The sequence below is a fragment of the Ranitomeya imitator genome, chromosome 6, assembly GCF_032444005.1.
Source record: "Ranitomeya imitator isolate aRanImi1 chromosome 6, aRanImi1.pri, whole genome shotgun sequence".
Taxonomy (NCBI): domain Eukaryota; kingdom Metazoa; phylum Chordata; class Amphibia; order Anura; family Dendrobatidae; genus Ranitomeya; species Ranitomeya imitator.
The window spans coordinates 78,692,675-78,713,948 of NC_091287.1; the positions used below are offsets into that span (position 1 = coordinate 78,692,675).

The 21,274-nt window shown below is 41.7% G+C and overlaps 1 protein-coding gene across 1 annotated transcript in view; it reads right to left on the minus strand.

Moving 5' to 3' along the window:
* Positions 1–21,274, minus strand: part of DNAH11 (dynein axonemal heavy chain 11) — a 380,134-nt gene that overhangs the window by 172,490 nt on the left and 186,370 nt on the right. Inside the window, exons 40-45 of the mRNA XM_069729806.1 lie at positions 13,959–14,036; positions 12,829–12,961; positions 5,172–5,299; positions 4,736–4,884; positions 4,196–4,349; positions 2,194–2,325 (exon numbers count right to left, since the gene is read on the minus strand). Coding sequence (XP_069585907.1) covers positions 2,194–2,325; positions 4,196–4,349; positions 4,736–4,884; positions 5,172–5,299; positions 12,829–12,961; positions 13,959–14,036 — 774 coding nt within the window. The remainder of the gene's footprint in view (positions 1–2,193; positions 2,326–4,195; positions 4,350–4,735; positions 4,885–5,171; positions 5,300–12,828; positions 12,962–13,958; positions 14,037–21,274) is intronic.

Consider the following 21,274-nt stretch of genomic DNA (forward strand, 5'->3'; position numbering starts at 1 on the left):
ATCATTGTGATGATATACATGAGAACTCGGCAGATCATGTGAACATCCTATGAAGAAGTCTATTATGTGTTCATGATTTATTATTATATTTAATTATTATTATTTTTTTTATTTCATTATTATTTTTATTTTTTATTTTATTTATTATTATTTTTTGCTGCTACTTATATATTTATATTCACATTTGTACTTGCTGTTCACTATGTTCATGAATTGTGGGTTATATGTATAATATAGGGTGGTTTTATCAACCAAAGGAATTTGTTGACATATACGGTATATAACTGTATAGTTGATCACTGTAATAATTAGCACTATGCACTTTAAAATAATTAGTGATTCTATTATTATTGCACATATAGATTTTGTCTGTACTGTATTAGTTTTATAATATCAATATGAATTTGATGTATTTTATTTATGTAATTTTATATATATATATATCCTTTGGATTACATCACTTCAGAATTTATTAGTAGCACTATTTATTAGTAGCAACTTTTTATATATATGTATATTTATTTAGTGCAATATCGGCTTTGCGCGCATGTCTTCACTGTTATTGGTACATCACTGTCCGGTATCGATATTCTCCCTTGATGGTTTTCCTCCCCTGGTCTATTAGACCGTTGTTCTGGTTGTAGTGGAGTCGCTGCTGATGGAGCGCATGCGTGCCGTCCTGGTCCTCCGTCACTTCCTGTGACGCTCTTACACTGACACGCAGCCTCTGGCTTGCGTGTCATTGAGCGGCGGCAGGAAGTGGGGTTTTCTGGAGGCGGGCAGAAGCGCGATGCGCCGATAGCACCGGCACCTGACTCTTACCCCTCCATTTTTATTGGATATCACTGATATAAAAATCTGGCCGCCCTTCACCCTGGCACGGCCCTGGAAGAAGCAGGCGGCGAAACGCGCATCGGGGTGAGGGGACACCTGAAGAAGCTCTGCAGCAGGTAATATATACTTTACAATATAGCTATTTTGAGCACAATATTCCCCTGCATATCGAGGCTGGCTTAGCCTATTGTCTTTGATGCCTTTTATGGTCTGGGGTATTCTTGATACTCTGACTTTGGTATTGGGATCCAGATCTTCATAGGGTCCCGGGTATATAGATTTGTTGCAGATCTCCATTTATCTTTTTATAGGATAGACTCTAGCTGGAATATTTTTAGCACCACTGATATAGGATCTCTGTTATCCATTACTATGTATTAAATTTAGGTAGTTATATATATTTATGCTCAGTATCGGTGTTTATACTATTTATTGGCGTCCCCTATTATGGTTATCTTGGTATATATCAACTGTTTTTTATCCATTGTCAATAAAAATATTTTTATTTCATATGAATTTTGTGGGATCTTTTCTAAGCCCCTTGATCATATCTATGGGACTAGTGTTGTTATAGTGGTTTAAGTGCCCTAAGTGATTGTTGGGACATTTGGTGATTTACAGATTGTTTGCAGCAAGATGTCCCACCTACTGTTTAAAGGAACACAATAAGGATTGAATCTCATCAAACTAAAAATGCTTTTTTTAAAAATGAATTGTTATTTGGGTGTCAATTGATAATGGGTGCATGGTACCAGAAAAAAAATATTGCCATTATCAAGCAACAATAAATTATTCATTGTCTATTTGAAAACTATGCAGATATGCACGGCCGCTACTTGGGACCCAAGGTTGCTTGACCCTCTGTGAAGTCTAAGAGAAACCATTAAAAAAACTCTTGTACAATGTAGATAGTTGAACTTTTCTTGTCTCAATACAGTTCATGGATTAAAGGGTCTGGGAATGTTAACTAATCTTACCACTATTACATTTTAGAGAGCAGACATTGACAATTTTAAGAACAGTATTGCTGTACACATACAGTTCCCACATTTCAGCTATGATACCCTGAAAAAGCTTAAGATGAACAAAGATGAGAATATCAAAAAAGAAAATACACAAAAGGACTAAGTAATTATGTGAGTGTTGGAGAAAGGAAAGATAATAGAGGAAAATTACAGGGTGACAGGCGGAAATAAAAATCTTTTAGTGTATTATGTCCTGTGCATGAATATTTCACCCTCACAACCTTTTTAATATGCTAATCCTTCCAATGTGCTATTAAATATTCGACAAAGCAATTTTCTATAATTTAAAATGCATACAAATAAATAAATCATCTGTCAAAGTGTCACAACAAACCTGGTCTTTGTGTAGAGCCCCGCCAAATGCCCAGATACAGGCAAAGACAAAATATAATTCGTACAGGTCTCGGGATGAGTCGGGAGGAACATTCTCTGGGGTCAGCAGGCAATCGAGAAGAGAACACAGAGTCTGTAACAAATGGTTAATAATATAGTAAATGTATAGGAAACAACACTAATGTGTATTATACAGGAAAGCAATAGCTCGTTATTTTGTCAAAAGAGAAAAAAAATCTAAGAAAAAAATATTTAGTTCTATTTATGTACACAGTGATTTTCTCATTTTGCTTGTAAGGCACCTTACCCATAAAGATATCAAAGAGCAATATACAGACTGTGGAGGTTAGCTGTATGGTAATGGTTTTAAAGTGAATGTCAGCAGGATTTCACACCCCAAACAATTTATATGTGCATGTAGCTCATCCAAAGACAAGTCCCACAATACCTTTACATGGTCTGTCTGTTCCTCCGTTACTGAGAAATCAGCGCTTGGATTTATATGTAAATGGATATGGTAGATCTAGAGCATCTGTCACTCCAGCTCTATTCCCTAAACATTGACAGTAACGCCTTCTCCTTTTTGATGCTCAACCTCTATTTTGTGTAACTTCAGGCAAAGAAACTAGTCAAGCAGGAGGGGAAGGCACTAGGTTGGAAAAGAGCTGGAGTGACAGAGGCTTCATGTCTCAGAAATGAAGGATCAGGCTGTCATACTATGTAAAGGTATTGGTGGACTTACCTTTGAAAGAGCTACAAGCAGATAAAGAGTTTGACTTGTGAAATCCCTCTGACAGATTCCCCTTAAATTTCAAGAATAATGACTGTATAATATGAAATATATGACACATAACTAATTACTTATTATGCTAGGTGTAAAACTACCCTTGTTCATAACCTTGATCATGCCATAAATGATTCATTATGTTGTGTGGCATATGGTTAAAGTGAGTTTATTGCAATAAGGGCCCACTGGTTGTTGGACCTAGGGGAGACTAACGAATTTGGCATGGAGCTGACCAGGGAGTGGAGTCTAAGGGATTGGGAGCTCTTTACCCTTACAGATAATCAAAAAGTTGCTCCCCCCATCAGTAGTTTCTATTGGTATGGAAAATATTTACATGATGGGTTTGTAAACTGCAACTACAATATACAGGTAAGGGTTATATAAGTCTGCTAGGAAAACTAAGGAAATATGGCATTGGGATGATAATTACAGAAAAAAAATGAGTAACTGAGGGTTTATCCCTATTTTTGGTTCCTTTTAACTGCAAGCACATTGTTGGTAGTCTGGGTGCACAGTTCAGACATATGAAGCACAAACACACAACATCCTGAGTGAGGACGCATAGTGAGCGCTTCTTGTATACAAGTCTTGTTCTCAGCCATACACAGATGACCACTGCAAAGCTTCAAGCATCAATGAACCGGCTCAGTTGTCCAATATTTCCAGTTCAGTACAGGTGTAAATATACAGTATACAGAAAGCAGTAGCTAAACTTCTAAGTCATGATCACATCTATAATTCTTGTGGCAAGTGACATTTTTTGCTTGCCATATGTAAATTGTGTTATGTAATGCAACAAAAATGGTACAAAATAGATTACTATAAAGATGATTTAAAAAGTGACAGCACACGGATGAGAAAATTAGATGTGTGAATGCATCCTTAGGGTATATGCACATTAAGTATTTGCTGCAAACATCTCTGCACCAAAACCATGTCTCCTGGCAGGAAAAATGCAGCATAAAAACACACGTTTGTGATGCGTTTTTCTTACATATGTTTTTTCTCGTGCTTTTGAATGGATGAAAAAAGGTTAAAAAATGCTGAAAGAATTGATTCGAAACTGAGTGTGCATTAGACTTCAGGAATTTCATTCATTTTACGGTTATTAGGAAATGCTTCAGCTCTTGTGCCAAAACTCCACAGAAAAAAAATGCAACAAAATGCAATAAATACTTAACGTGTGCACATACCTTTATGGAGAAAACTTTCTTACCTGAACCATGCTGTTCTCTGAAATAGGGGTTATGGTTTTAATAGGTCCAGCTCTGAACTGCTCTAGGCATGGAGGCACATACTTGTCAAAGAGGATGGTGAGATTGGCTTTTTCGGTTTGGCTATTTCTGGTATCTATCCAGCTGGTCACGTACCTAAGAGGAGTCAGATAATAGACGGTGGTAACAACCTCAGATGACCTGTCAGAATAACTACACAGCCCTAAAGAACAGATTTTTCTAATAGCCGTCTGTGAAGTTCATGGAAAGAATAATCTTGCTTCTGCTAACCCTTCTATTTTCCACTTAAGTCACTTTCGGAAAAAGATTAATTAGACATGTAATAGATTTCACGTAAAAAGGCCAGTTATGACCCAGTGAAAAAAATAGCACTCGCAGACAATCCTTGTAACTTAGCACAGTGGTAATGTCTTTAATCTAAACCATATGAGGCTTAAAACATAATGCAGGAAATTAATTTCCCTCTGGCATTTTTCAATATCATGTTCCTTACAAGGATAACTACTTAATATGTTACTTACGGATTCCATCCCAGATCCTGGGGGTTGACATAGAGGATTCCTGCTCTGGAAACAGTGGCTGGCGTTGCGGTCTTTAAATGATGAATTTCAAAAACTAAACGCATTGTAGGAGTCAGAGGGATCCTCTCATTGCTTGCGAGTGTCAGGACCTTCATAAAGAAAAAAAAACAACATTACATATAAGTTATGCCACCTCTCACACTGACCTACTCTTTAGCTTTTTATCTCTTTCTGCTTCATCTCCATAAAATTGCATTGAAACATACATTAATAGAACACAATGAAGGGTGTAGTAAATTATATATGTACCCAATAGATATGTTTATTGATGTCTAAAAACTGGAGGCAAACTGAGGTTATAAAAGCTTTCTCCAATACTGCATTAGTGATCTTTACTGTATATAAGGTCTTCAACCTTTTTTTTCTTAAAGTTCACCTTATTGTCATCCATTACGGTGTTCAGTGATTCAATCCACATGGGATCAATGTCTCCATCAAGCACAATCCATTTAGGACCCTCGTGAGTTATGTTTGCCTGTTCTCTCATAAGATTTGAGAAGAGACCTAAAAAATAAATTATAAAATGTCAAAAAGGCAGATTGAACTGTAGAAGTGTGTACATAGCGCTCCTAAAGTAATGGTGATTTCAGTTCAAAAGAAAATCCACCATGAATGATGTGCTTACGGTAAAATCTGTGTAATAAAAATGTATTATGGGCTTAACATTTAAATTAAACCTGTCATGTAATAAAATGCTATATAGGGTTAAATTGTAGGTTATTAGCGTTCTGAATATGCTCGGTGTCCGAACTCAGAGCTTGGCGACTAGGAGGAAATTAACTTTATTCCTCCCAGCAGCCTTGGGCTTTCATTCATAGGGATGTGGCTTCAGTCACAGCTGAGTCGGCTGTCAGTCAGTGCCAGGACGCGGTTACAGATGTTTCTCACTATGCACTGAGTGGTGACTAAAGCTGCGCCGTCTGCACCTCTATGACTGAAAGCTCGAGGCTGCAGTGAGGAATACATTTCATTTTCTCCCGGCAGCTTCAGAAAGCTAATAACCTTCATTTTAATCCCATATTTGCAGGTTAATAGCATTTTATTCGGACTCCCATGACAGCACTACGAGAGAGGGGATCCGCCCTTAAGGAACAGGAAACCTACAGATACAAAAGGGCGGCACCTCTCCCATGCATCAGTTGGTTTCCTGTTCCTGAAGGGACTGGATCCTACGGAAGATACTAGGATTCCAGGCCGGCCGGGCCGAATTAGGTAGCGAGAGGGTCTCCTACCTCGGCCGGTGCGGGGTACCTGAAGGAGACACGGTGGCTCTGGGGGGCTGCACGGCAGTGTCTCATCAGCGTGGAGCGGTCGCCAGGGGGTGTCCGATCTCCGAAGCCGGCGCTTGGTGAGTATATTGTTTCCCTCCCTTGAGCGGCTTAGGGGAGGCTCTGAGGGGTCGGCGACATTGAGGGGGCGCCACCCGGAGTCTTGTGGCAAGTCTCGGCGTCCCACGTTGTTCACAGCGCTAACAGGAAGCGCTGTGGGCCGGGGGTGACGTCGGAAGGCGGAGCCAGCTGTGACTTCCGGGTCACGGAGCTTCTGCGCATGCGCAGGAGCTCCAAGATGGCGGCGCCCACCGGAAAATGTGCGCTCATCACCCTCAGGTGTCGGCTGATCCCCTGCAGCTGCATGGGGGGAAGGGGAGCAACTGGAAGCGCGGTGCAATTACGCTGGCCGAAGGAGGGGCTATATATCGGCTCCAGGTGCGCGTTCCTTGCTCCTGGTCTCCAAACTGCTTCAGATGGAGTCTGATCAGGATCAGCAGCCTCTGCTGCTGGATGAAGAACCCCAGAAGCTTATGGAGAAGGAACGTGAGAAAAGGAGCGATGGATCTGGCCGCAGAAGCTCCTCCAGACAGGGGTCTGGAGCATCAGCCAAAAAAGATCCCCCTCGTGCTTCGGTATCTCTATGGGTGTGGGCAGCCTCTGGTAAGTGATCTTCGAGAAAGTTCACTTAGTGACTAGTTTCCCCTCATATGTTTTATGCAGGGAAAGAAAAGCGTCAGTAAGGCGAAGCATAGGGAGTGTGCCATCTGCGGGGTCCCCTTGCCTGACTCACACCCTAAAAAACTATGTGACCCCTGTATCCAGCAGACGGTGAGGTCCTGGAAAGTAGGAAGGGGATATAGCATGTAGATCTTACACTCTAGTCTACCTTACTTATCCCTGTAGGTGGCAGAAGAATCCTCTTCTATGGTGACCAGTCTGAAGGAAATGGTTAGAAGGGAGGTCAAGCAATCCATTAAGGATCTTTCACAGTCAGGCTCTAAGCAGAGAACTCAGTGGGCATCTGATTCATCTGTGGATAAAGACAAGAGTGAAGAACCGGATGATTCAGCAGCATCATCTTCCTCGTCGGGGGAAGACGCTGCCCGGTTTTGTTTACCCATAGAGAGGATAGACAAATTAATAAAAGCGGTCAGAGGCACAATGGGTATAACAGAACCCAAGCCTCAGCTATCTAAGGAACAAATGATGTTCAGCGGCCTAGAACAGAGGAAGCGCAGAGTCTTTCCCCTGAATGAAAAGATACAGGAACTTATCAACAGGGAGTGGAGAAAACCGGAAAGGAAAGGCTCCTTACCACCTGCGCAGAAGCGTCGGTATCCCTTTGATGACCCAGCAGTGGGTAATTGGGAAAAGGCCCCAAAGCTGGACGCGGCAATTGCCAAGGTGGCAAAGCGATCCTCTCTCCCGTTTGAGGATATGGGTACGCTTAAAGACCCCCTGGATAGGAAAGTGGATACCTTCCTAAAAGGAACCTGGGAGATGGCAGCCGGCTCCTTAAAACCTGCGGTGGCGTCAACCTGCACGGCAAGGTCAATAATGGTCTGGCTGGACCAGTTAGAAACCCAATTAAAACAGGGGGCCTCTAGAGATTCCATACTTGCAGCGTTACCAGTAATCCAGGAGGGGGCAGCTTTTTTATCGGATGCCTCAATTGACTCTGTTAAATTGGCGGCTAGGGCAGCAGGTCTTTCTAATGCTGCGAGAAGAGCCCTATGGTTGAAATGCTGGCCGGGGGATATGCAGGCAAAAACAAAACTCTGCGCTATCCCTTGTAAGGGCGAGCATCTATTCGGACCTACCCTGGACGAACTCCTGGAGAAGGCAGGAGATGATAAGAAAAAAATTCCTAACCTTTTCAATCCATATCGTCGTCCCTTCAACAAAAGAAAGTTCAATCGGGGAGGAAGGCGGACCTTCTCACCGGGTAGGGATCGTTCCAGATGGGATGATAAGCGAAAAAGAGGCACAGGTCTCATGTTTCGCCGTAACCCGACGGAAAACAAAAAACAAGACCAATGACTGGCAATCCCGGTGGGAGGGAGACTGTCGCATTTCTCAGCAGAGTGGTCAAAAATCACAAACAGTGTTTGGATAAAAGACACTGTTTCCCATGGTCTCAGACTTGAGTTTGTCCATACCCCACTGGACAAATTCCAGTTAACACCCTGGCGCTCATCTCCCACTGAACAATTTGCCTTAGAAGAGGAAGTGAGGACTCTTTGCTCCAAAAATGTTTTGATTGAAGTGCCGTATTCTCAGGCAGGGAAAGGGTTCTACTCTCCCCTTTTCCTAATTCAAAAGCCGGATATGTCTTATAGGACCATTATAAACCTTAAGGGTCTCAATAACTTTTTGGTGAAACATACCTTCAAAATGGAGTCTATCAATTCAACAATAAAAATGCTTTTCAACAATCGTTTTATGGTAGTAGTGGATTTGAAAGATGCCTACTATCATGTACCCATTCACGCTGATTTCCAACGATACCTAAGGGTAGCAGTACTAATGGGGGGTAGGATTCAACATTTTCAGTTCAGGGCACTCCCCTTCGGGATAACTTCTGCTCCTAGAGTGTTCACTAAAATAATCGCTGAAGTCATGGCACACTTAAGAGAATCAAACGTCCTTATAATTCCTTACTTGGATGATTTCCTCATTGTAGGGAACTCGATAGATCACTGTCTGTCACAATGGGAGGTTACTAAAGCCAAGCTAGAACACCTGGGTTGGATCATAAACTTCGAAAAATCTAAGTTACAGCCCCTAAATATTCAAAAGTTCCTGGGTCTAATGTTGGATTCAGTGACACAACAGTGTCTCCTCCCCATAGAAAAAATAGATCTAATTCAAATTTATGTGTTAAATGCAATTAATACACCTTCCATGACACTTAGGCAAGCAATGTCCCTACTTGGGTCACTCACATCTTGCATTCCAGCAGTTAAGTGGGCTCAGTTCCACACCAGATCCCTACAAAGAGAAGTCTTGTTCCATGACAGAGCCTTGGGAGGCGTGTTAAATGGGAAAATAACGTTAGAGCCAACCACGCTAGATTCCCTTAGGTGGTGGTCAGATAAAAAGAATTTATCAGCAGGGGTCCCCTGGATAGTAAATGTGTCCCGGGTGATAACCACGGATGCCAGCTCTTCAGGGTGGGGAGCCTACATGGGGGACATGGTGGTCCAGGGACAATGGGAACCCTTCACAACATTCTCATCCAACCAGAGGGAGTTGTTGGCGGTTGAATTGGCTGTTAAAAAATTCCTCATATATCTGCAGGGCCAGCACGTCAGAATTCTGTCGGACAACAGAGTTGCAGTCGCTTACATAAACCGGCAAGGGGGAACTCGTTCCGAGACATTGATGCAAATCACGGATCGATTGTTCCAGATGGCAGAGCTCAATTTTCTATCTTTGACGGCTCTCCACATCAAAGGAAAGGAAAATGTGGCAGCAGATTTCCTCAGCCGAAACATGTTAAGGCAAGGAGAGTGGTCTCTCAACGAAGACATTTTCAATCTGATCGTCTGCAGATGGGGTCAACCAGTGGTAGACCTGTTCGCCACCAGAAACAACAGAAAAGTAAAACTTTTTTGCTCGCTAAATCCCAGGGAAAATCCCTTGGCGGTGGACGCGTTTCTGATAAAATGGGATTTTCCACTGGCCTATGCTTTCCCACCACTGAACCTGATACCTCTAGTGGTGAGGAAAATCAGGGAGGATCGAGCGAAAGTCATCCTTATCGCCCCCTTTTGGCCCAGAAGAACCTGGTTTGCCTGGCTCAAGACAATGTCTGTATCGGTTCCCTGGGTACTACCAGAGATCCCGAACCTGCTTTCTCAGGGACCGATCTCCCATCCACAAGTGGCAGCACTCCATTTAACGGCGTGGAGTTTGAACGGTCACTATTAGTGGGGAAAGGCTTCTCTCCAAATTTAGTCGAGACACTCCTAAAGAGTAGAAAGCAAGTAACTACAAAAATCTACTCTAGAACTTGGAGGAAGTTCTTGTCTTGTTCAAGATTTGACATCCAAGACGGGATACCAATACAACAAATCTTAGAGTTCCTACAGAGGGGTTTCGAGTTAAAACTCTCTACTAGTACCCTTAGAGTTCAGGTCTCAGCTCTGGGTGCCCTGTTTTCATGCAATATAGCAAACAATTATTGGATAGCGAGGTTTATGAAGGCAGTTAGTAGATCTAGACCGGTATATAAGGATAGGACAGTTCCATGGGATTTAAATTTAGTTCTGTCCTCTCTAACAAAACCCCCCTTTGAACCTCTGCAAGAGGCCTCAATCAAAATGTTGACACTTAAGACCGCCTTCCTGATTGCCATAACCTCAGCTCGCAGGATAGGGGATATCCAGGCGCTTTCCAGAGCTCCTCCATACACAGAAATCTTATCAGACAGAGTAGTCCTTAGACCAGACCCGGCATATCTGCCGAAGGTAGCGTCACGTTTCCATAGATCACAGGAGATAGTTTTGCCATCCTTTATTCCTAATCCCTCTAATCCTAAAGAGCAGGAGCTTCATACGTTAGACGTTAGGAGATCTCTCCTTCAGTATATCTCAGCTACTGATAATTGGAAGAAAGATGGAGCACTGTTTCTTTCATTCCAAGGTCCAAGGAAAGGATTTAGAGTGTCAAAATATTCACTAGCCAAATGGATTAGGGAAACTATATCTCTAGCTTACACAGCAGGTGGGGGGCCAGCTCCGCAGAATCTAAAGGCACATTCCACCCGGGCCATGGCGTCATCCTGGGCAGAGAGATCTGGAGTGTCAGTGGAGCAAATATGTAAGGCGGCCACTTGGTCATCTCCTTCCACTTTCTTTAAACACTATCGGTTGGATTTGGGGTCCTCCTCTGATCTCTCCTTTGGGTTAAGGGTGCTACAGACTATAGTCCCTCCCTAAGGTAGCTTACATCTCTGTAAATCTCTCGTAGTGCTGTCATGGGAGTCCGAATAAAGCATTAAGCTACTTACTGGTAGCGGCATTTTTCGGAGGCCCATGACAGCACCCTTAGTTCCCTCCCTATTCACGTGGGGGTAGCACTTCCTGATATGTAAATAGTGTAGTATGTAAATCTCACATATGGTGTCTGGTTACAATATAGTAGATTATTTTTTGGTTTCCAAATGTATATAATGTATATAATGTATGTTTGTGTACCACTAACCGCGGTAGTCCTCTCAGGCTCTGAAATACAACTGATGCATGGGAGAGGTGCCGCCCTTTTGTATCTGTAGGTTTCCTGTTCCTTAAGGGCGGATCCCCTCTCTCGTAGTGCTGTCATGGGCCTCCGAAAAATGCCGCTACCAGTAAGTAGCTTAATGCTTTTTTTACATGCCAGGTTCCCTTTAAGTAGGTTGGACCACCATAACAATTATAACTACTACATTTGACTTTCTCTGTTCCACCAATCGGCAATGAATAGTGGTGATGCGCATGTATGTGTAAGGAACTTCCCTGGCGGAGGTTTACTTAGAAAGCCATAAATACCAAACAGATTCCTGGGTGGATGCACTAAAGCTCTTTACCAAAAATGCCACTCAAGATGGTCTCTAGTGTCATGGTTGAGCTGGCCACCATTCACATTCATGGATAAGAAACCAGACAGTTTTAGAAAAATAAACTCTTCTTTACCAAGTGTTGGAACTATAGATAGATAAATAGCAGGTACAGTTCTTGAATACATTTTCTTCTGTTTCGCAAGACAGAGGCGCATACATGGCAGTTATAGACAGCGGCACATAACTTGTGGTGAATGTTGTTGGGGTACAGCAGGCTATGCTGGGGATCTCAATCTTCTTGGTACAGGTCCAGTGTTTTATGCTGTGACCACTGCACCCTAACTGCACTCTGTGTGAACAGAGTATGGGAGCTCTAGTTACCACCTTACGGACGTTCCCCAGCCTGGCTGACCATGTATTCCTTCTCCAGGTCTGGCTAACACTTCACCTGCACTCTGAGACTCTTCTATTAGGCTTCCCAACTTGCCTTGCTGAGAAGGCATCATGCCGTCTCTGTTGTAAGGCTTGCTACTTCTTTGCAATACTGTTTTCAGCACATCCAGATACATATCTTCTCTAGTTCACTGCCAACTGACTACAAACCAGGAACTAACACACAGGTCCCTATCACTTCTCCCCAACTATGGGCTGACACTACAATTAACCCTGTCACCCCTAACTAACAGGAACTGCAGCCTCCAGAATAAAATCATGCAATTCAGTACATTTTTCACAGATTAAACAACAGAGGTCTTCAGCGGGGTGTTACACCATCTTCTCCACCTTTACATAGGGATTAATCCCTAAAAATTAGCAGCTTATCTATTCTTGTTGGCCTCACAGACACAATATTGTGACTACACAATAATCATACTATACATGTACAGTATAGTATCTGGCAGAGAGGACTTCAGCTGTTGAGAAGAGTTGGTGCAAATCGATTTGCACTGTCGAGTTCATCAGTCATGTCAGTAATCTGTGGTTGCTAGACAGGAGCCCTGAGAACTGCCTCTTACCTGACGCAGCATCAGGCGGCATCATTGTTGCAGGGTAACGTCATGCCAGACTGATAAAGAACCGCAGATGCTGGGAGGTAGAGGATATTTCCCGGGCTCCTACCAAGCGACCACAGCTTACTGACGTGGTTGCTGGACCAGGTCCTGCAAATCGATTTGCATCAAAATATTTTTTATAAAATGATCTATTGAAAAGGTTATCACCATCTTTCCATTCTCGTGTGCTGGGATGGATAAAGCCAAAGAGTTCATCAGTGGTGACCGCTTTTGGGTTTAAATCATTCCAAACTGGTTTTTGTTTGCGGTCAATATACGTCCGGTTTAGTGTCTTTAAAACCTGAAAACGTAAAACAATACAATTTAGGTAGAATAGTTCATATTAATGCTATATTTGCCTACGCATTCCATTATTTCCGAATAGTTTCCGAATATAAATCATCAGTAATTACGAAGACATTCGGAGAAAAATGGAAGCAATTAAGTTATACAGACTATAGTGTAATTAGTTGTGATGAAAGAGAATAAGTGCAGAAGTATTGTATGTGTGCAAGAAAAGAAATTCTACAAATAACTGTCACAAAGCCAGATCTCGAATGAAGTCACAAATTGCAGGTTAGGTTTTTTTTTTAAAGGTCAATTTATTTGAAATTAAAATAGCTTCACTTATAAATTGTAATTGTTCGCTTAAGCAGAAAACTGAAGCAGTTTTAATAAAATTGATTTTTAAAGCCATCCAAATGACAATTGTTTAACTACTCATCTCCTTAAATCTAAAACGAAAATAAAAACTGTAGAAGCTTCCTACGCAATATATAAAAGAATGTGGCTGTACATTATCTGGCAAAGTGGGCAAGTTATATAAGAGCACAAAATATATCAAACATCTTTTTAACCTTTTTAATAAAAAAATGTTTTTTGCCCCTTTGAATTTTTTTTCCAAAAAAGTTCACTCATTTGCTCATCAAAGACAAATTAGGAATTTATTAAGCCTAGCCTTTCATAAGCCAGTCTTTAAAAAAGTAATGGGCCTGTAACAAATTGACAAAAAAAATTTTTTGGGGCGCTAATACACCTAAAACCAGAATTTCTCCACTTTTAGGATTCCTTGGGCTCACTGCGCATTAGAATAAGAAAGTGCAGGGAAAATTAAGGGAGCCATCTGCCTTTTTTATTTTTAGAAAAATGAGAGGCCTGGTACAAATTGGCAAAGATTCTCAAAATCATTTGCGCAAAGTGCAAATATACCTTGTGACAAAATTTACAACTTTTTGATGCATAGAGGGAAAGATAAATTCCATCCTCCTTTTATCAGCCCAATTGTTTTATTCTCCTACCTTGCTCTTTCCTGTTCCTGCATTTCCGACCACAAAGACAGAGTGTCGCACAGCTAGTAACTCCTCCAGCTGAACCACCTAAAAGAAGATATATTCTATGTTAAGCTAATACTGCATATATTAAATATGACACATTTCTACACTTTACATTATACTGTACATCAGAATTTCACCAACCCAACTATTCCTTCTAAAAGGAGCCTTTGTCTTCCAGTTTTATGCTAATAAAGTATAATTATTATTTAAAAATAAAAAAAACTTTCTAATATACTTTGGGGTTGATTCATCAAAGCTTCTCCGCCACACAAGTTTGAAGTAAAGCACAAATTTTGCAACTTTTGCCATTTTCATGCTATTTTGGAGCAATTCAACCTAAATGGGTTGAGCTAGATTAATGAATTTTAAGAGTGTTTTTTATGCCAGAAATGCTACTACAATTCTGGTGCTTTTCACAGGGGTGCACGCTACTCAGATTCATTAATTGTCACAAACCTCTTCCCACAAATGAACTTTTGGTGTGTTTTTGATAAGGTTTATTTTTGCTGCATCAAAAACACATCATCTTACACTTCCAGCACAATGGATTTTTTTTGATGCAGCAAAAACATACAGCATCAAAAACTTACCAAAAGCTCAATCGTGGGAAGAGATTCATGCCAATTAATTAATTTGAGCAGCGTGCACCCCTGTGTAGTCTGGTGCTGAACTTTGAACACAGACTTTTTCCTAGAAGTCCGTTTTACTGTTCGGTTTAGGTGCCAAATAAAGATTGTTGAAAGACTGCAGTGCAGCCAGTCAACACGTCCGTAGCCATAACAGCCATGTCAAGTATTGGCGCCACCCATGACCCGGTCTGTATAACCGCCGAATCACAGGTGGGGCCGCTATTGTGCTCTGAGTAGTGTTAGGACAGTGTAAAACAAATCATTTAAAACAAAGACGTGGGGTCCTCCCTATTTTTAATAACCAGCCAAGGGAAAACAGATGTGAGCTGGTCTTATTATGTTGGGAAGGGGCCAATATCTAAGGACCTTTACAACCTATTAACCCTTTCACCAACCAAGCCAATTTTCACCTTATGAAAGTAGATAACTTAAAGTGGTTGTTTCATCTTCCTTAACCCCTTTACCACCTAAGCCTGTTTTCACCTTCTTGACCAAGCCAATTTTTACAATTCTGACCAGAGTTACTTTATGTGGTAAAAACTTTGGGATGTTTCAACAGATCCCACTGATTCTGAGACTGTTTTCTCAGCTTCATGGTAGTGATAACATTTGTTCGATATGACTTGAGTTTATTTGTGAAAAGAATAAATTGTAAAGTTTTGAAACCTTACAATTTGCAAGTTTTTAATTTTCATGCCTTGAAACCAGAGAGTTATGTCACATAAAATAGTTAATAAGTAAGTTTTGCCACATGTCTACTTTACATCAGCACAATTTTTTAAACATTTTTTTTCTTAGTAAGTTAGAAGCGGTAAAACTTGAACAGTGATTTCTCATTTTTCCAGCAAAATTTACAAAACCATTTCTTTTAATAACCACATCACATGTGAAGTGACGTTATGACAAAAAAATACCCCAAAATGACACCAATCTAAAAATTTACACCCCTCAAGGTACTCAAAACCACATTCAAGAAATGTATTAAACCTTCAGGTGCTTCACAGACTGTGGAAGAAAAAAATGAACATTTAACTTTTTTTCACAAAAATTTTATTTTAGACCTAATTTGTTTTGTTTTCACAACGGTAACAAGGTCAAATGGAATCCAAAATTTGTTTTGCAATTTCTCCTGATTACACCAATACCCATATGTGGGAGAAAACAACTTTTGGGCGCATGACAGGGTTAAGAAGAGAAGGAGCTCCGTTTGACTTTTTGAGCGCAAAATTGGCTGGAATCGAAAGCGGATGCCATGTCACGTTTGGAGAGCCCCTGATGTGACTAAACAGTGGAAACTCTCCCCCACGAGTGACTCCATTCTGAAAACTATTTAGGAAACTAGACCCCTCAATGAATTTATCTAGATGAGTGGTGAGCACCTTGAACCCCCAGGTGCTTCACAGAAGTTTATAACATAGAGCCATGAAAATAAAAAAAACATACTTTTTCGCACAAAAATGTTCTTTTAGCTCCAAATGTTTTCATTTTCAAAAAGATAGAAGAATTTAACTAGATGTGTGGTGAGCACCTTAAACCCAGAGGCGCTTCACAGACTTTTACATTGTTGATCTAAAAAAATTAAAAAAAAAAAAAATTTACCACAGAAAAATTGTATTAGTACTATTTTTTTCATTTTCACAAGGATAGCGGGAGAAAATGGACCTCAAAATTTGTTTTAAAATTTCTCCCGAGTACACAGACATCCCATAAGTGGTCGAAAACTACTTTTGAGGCACAGTGCAGAGCTCAGAAGGGGAGAAGCACCCTTAAGGCTACGTTCACATTTGCGTTGTTGGGCGCAGCGTCAGCGACAGTTACCGATGCATGCGTTATGCGCCCCTATCTATAACATGGGGGGGCGCATGGACATGAACCGTTATGCGTTGTCATGCGTTGTATGATGCATGCTTTTTTTGGCGCACCAGACAGGGCGTGGACGACGCTACAGGTTGCAGTTTTGATGCGTCACATTTCCAAAGAAAAACGCATGCAACGCACCTGCGTCGTAAATGCGTCAAAAAAACACATTAGTGTCTATGAAAAAAGCATAGGGCGCAGGTGCCTGCGTTGAGCCGCGTTTTTTGACGCATACGCCTTTTGACAATGTATTTTTTGGGGGGCGTTTTTGATCTTCAATTGTATAGGACAACGCATGCGTCAAAAAACGCTGCGTTGTGTATGCGTTTGACATGCGTTTGACATGCGTTGTGTCAACGACGCTGCGCCCAACAACGCAAATGTGAACGTATCCTTAGGTGCCAGAAGGGCATAAGTGAACCCATTTTACAAACTACTCCGCTCAATGAATTCATCGCAGTGATCATATTAATACTACAGTTGTGTTACAGAATGTTATACCATTGGGCAGTGAAAAAAACATTGCATTTTTAATCACCAAAATTTTGTTTTCGCCCCAGATTTTATATTTTCAAAAGAGAAAATGAATAATAACGGCACCACAATTTGTCCCACAATTTCTGCTGAATGCAAAAATACCCACTATGTGGTTGTACAGTACTGTTTACCTATATGGCAAGACTCGGGAGGGATGGAGCGCCATGTGCCTCCTGGAGTGCAGATTTTCCAAGAATTATTTCCGGACTCCACATACAGAGCCATCAAGTGCTAGCATCTTCTCTCAAGTGACCCCAATTTTTTAAATTATACCCCTTTGGAAATATATTTACAGGTGTAATGACAATTTTAACTCCATGGATGTTTCTAGAAAACTGCTATTGTAGTGCACATACATTGTAGCGCCCTGAATGTTGTAGTGCCAAGTATATTATACCCAATTGTGCTTCTGGATACACGCATGCGTAAATTAGGCGGGCTCTCATCGCTACAGAAATGCCAAACATGTGGACACGAAATATGGTTTAGGCACTATAATGAGGCAGCAGAGTTACTCTTGACTCCATCTGGCCTCTGTTTAGCGTTGTCCATCTAGTCAGAAGTGCACAAAACTGTGACGGACAACACTTTTACGCATGCCTAAAAAGATGGACACTGCTGAGCCATGGGCTAGATGGTATGTACAGTGCCTCACTCCATCTGCCTCATTATAGGGAATCTTCTGGGGTGGGTGCCATCTGAATCACGTGTTTCAGAGATTTACACAGAAACACCGATGTAAGCGCTCAGCATAGAAAGCAGGATAAGTGTTAGCTGAGCCTTAGTGTGATCTTTGTGAGGCAGAATGAACAAATCAACAGCAGGTGAAAAATTGGTTTTATTTATTTTTTACGCTATTCCTCTACCGGTATTAGTGATTAGACGACTTTATTCTTCGAGTCGGTGCGATTACAGCGATACCAGATTTATATTTATTTTATGTTTGGCTGCCGTCACACACTAAAAACACTTATTTTTTGCGAGACAAGATTACATTTTTATTAATACCATTTTCGAGAACAAGTTTTTTTGATCGCTTTCTATTCCAATTTTTGGGAGGCAGAATAAACAACAGCTAGCAATTCAGGAATTGTTTCTTGTTTTTTTTATGACAAGGCATCTTTTTTTTTTTTCGGGTCAGTATGATTGCAGCGATACCGCATTTTTATTTTTTTAGGTTTTTATGCTTTTATACAGTAAAACTATCTTATAGAAAAAATACGTACGCTACTCACCTGGTAGCAGTGTTTTTTCAGGAGCCATGACAGCACAACGAGAGAGGGGATCCGCCCTTCAGGGACAGGAAACCTACAGACATAAAAAGGGCGGTACCTCTCTCCCACGTCAGTTTTGTTTCCAGAGCATGAGAGGACCACCTTGGTTAATAACACAGATGCAGTATATACATGAATACTTTTTATTATGCAAGTGAACATAAACTTTAACTCAAGATTAACAGGGTGTTGCATCATCCAAAAATATAGGGTAGGGAATCTAAGGGTGCTGTCATGGCTCCTGAAAAAACACTGCTACCAGGTGAGTAGCGTACGTATTTATTCAGTCGCCATGACAGCACAACGAGAGACTTTCAGACACGAAAGATTTAGGGGGGGATAATAGCTTCTAGCACTCTTCTCCCAAACGTAAGGTCTGAGGAACTACCCAGATCTAATCTGTAATGTCTAAGAAAGGTAGAAGGGGAAGACCATGTGGCCGCCTTACATATGTCTTCGATTGACACTTCTGACCTCTCCGCCCAGGAAGATGCCATGGCCCGCGTGGAGTGTGCCTTTATACCATCTGGAACTTCGTTGCCACCTGCGGTATAAGCGAGAGAGATCGCCTCCCTAATCCATCTGGCTAGAGTGTTTTTAGATACTCTAAGACCTTTCCTTACCCCCTGATAGGCTACAAATAAAGAGTTATCTATTTTCCAGGAATCTGAAACTGCAATATATCTAAGGAGGCATCTCCTCACATCTAAGCAATGGAATTTACGTTCTTTATCGTTAGTAGGGTTGGAGCAAAAGGAGGGTAGGACTACCTCCTGAACCCTGTGAAATTTAGACGCAACTTTAGGCAGATATAGGGGATCGGGTTTCAATATGACCCTATCTTCCCTAACCTGCATGTATGGGGGATGTCTGGAGAGTGCCTGCAGATCACTAACCCTTCTAGCAGATGTGAGAGCAACTAACAGGGCTGTTTTGATTGACAGGATCTTCAGAGGAATAGTATCAATGGGCTCGAATGGGGCTATCGTCAGGGCTGAGAGTACCAAATTTAGGTCCCATGGGACTAACCTTTGTTTAATAATTGGTCTAGACCTGGTGACTGCTTTAAAGAATCTAGAAATCCAGTGATTACTGGCTAAATTAAGATTATATAACGCTCCCAGCGCTGACACCTGAACTCTAAGAGTACTTGTGGCCAAGCCCATTTCCAGTCCTTTTTGTAAAAATTCAAGAATCTGGTTAATACATGGTTCTTAGTCAATTTGAGCCCCAGAAAAGGATAAAAATTTTCTCCATACTCTCACATAAATGCCTGTTGTAGATGGTTTCCTACTTTTAAGGAGAGTATTAACCAGATTCCGAGAGAATCCTTTCCCCCTCAGTAAGGACCTCTCAAGTTCCATGCCGCTAGGTGTAAGTTGGCTACTTGAGGATGGAGGATTGGTCCCTGGGAGAGCAGATCTGGTAGCTCTGGAAGAACCCATGGTTGGCAGACAGACATCTTCCTCAGCCAAGGAAACCAAGCCCTCTTGGGCCAAAATGGAGCTATCAAGATTACCCGGGCCTTGTCCTCCCGAATCTTCCTCAGGACTAGGGGAATCAGATTTAGAGGGGGAAAGGCATACGCGAGCCTGAAGTGCCAAGATATCAGCAGAGCGTCCACACCGTATGGGTTGTCTTTTGGATTTAGGGAACAGAATTGGAGTAATTTCTTGTTCTCTCTGTTGGCAAAAAGGTCTATCTCCGGACAACCCCATAACTGGATGATCTGACTGAAAATGGCTGGATTTAACGACCACTCCCCCTGTCTGAGCATGTTGCGGCTTAGATAGTCGGCTTTGGTGTTGATACTTCCTTTTATATGAAGCGCCGTCAGGGAGAGAAGATGTACTTCGGCCACCTGAAAGATATGATTTGCGACCTCCATCAATGTACTGGATCGCGTGCCACCTTGACGATTAATGTAGGCCACAGTTACCCGATTGTCTGACAAAAGCCTGACGTGTCGACCCTGTAGGGGTACAAGGAATCTATTTAAGGCATGTTTTACTGCCAACAGTTCTTTCAAGTTGGAGGAAGAGTCCTGTTCAGACTGAGACCATAGTCCCTGAACCCAATCCTCCCCTAACTGAGCCCCCCACCCTTTGGGGCTAGCGTCCGTAGTCAACACCCTAGATACGTGATTTATCCAAGGGACCCCCTTGTGCAGATTCGAAGTGTGAGTCCACCAACCCAGCGAATGTACAGTCTCCGTAGAAAGTGTGAATTTACTGTCGAGGTGAGCATTTAGACGACGGGAATTGTGTAACACGTCCCACTGTAAAGCCCTTGTGTGGAACTGTGCCCAGAGAACTGCCGGGATGCAGGATGTAAGAGAACCTAAGATTGACATCGCACTCCTGACTGATACTAAGGGATTATTTATTGCCCTTGTGACCAACTGCTTAATCTTAGCAACTTTTGCGTCCGGCAGGCGACATTCCTGCTGACTGGAGTCAATAACATATCCTAGGAATTCCTGTATTTTTAGGGGCTGAAGGCGCGATTTTTTTATATTGATCATCCAGCCCAATTTGTGTAACGCATCCATGACTTTCTGTAGTTGGTCTGTGCAATGCGACTCAGAATGACCCACAATTAGCAAATCATCCAGGTACGGGACTATTAATATATCCTGTTCATGCAAGTGCGCCATAACCTCCACCATGATTTTTGTGAACACCCTGGGTGCAACTGCGACTCCGAACGGAAGTGCCTGATATTGAAAGTGTTCTACTGTGCCAGCTAGTGAAACCGCCACCCTAAGAAATCTCTGATGATCAATATGAATTGGTACATGGTAATAGGCGTCTTTGAGATCTAAGACAACCATAAAACAGTGGTGAAAGAGTAATTTTATTGCTGTCTTGACCGACTCCATTTTGAAGGAGGGTATGAACAGAAAATTATTCAGGCCTTTTAAATTAATAATGGTGCGATATGAACCATCGGGTTTTTTGACCAGGAACAGAGGGGAATAAAA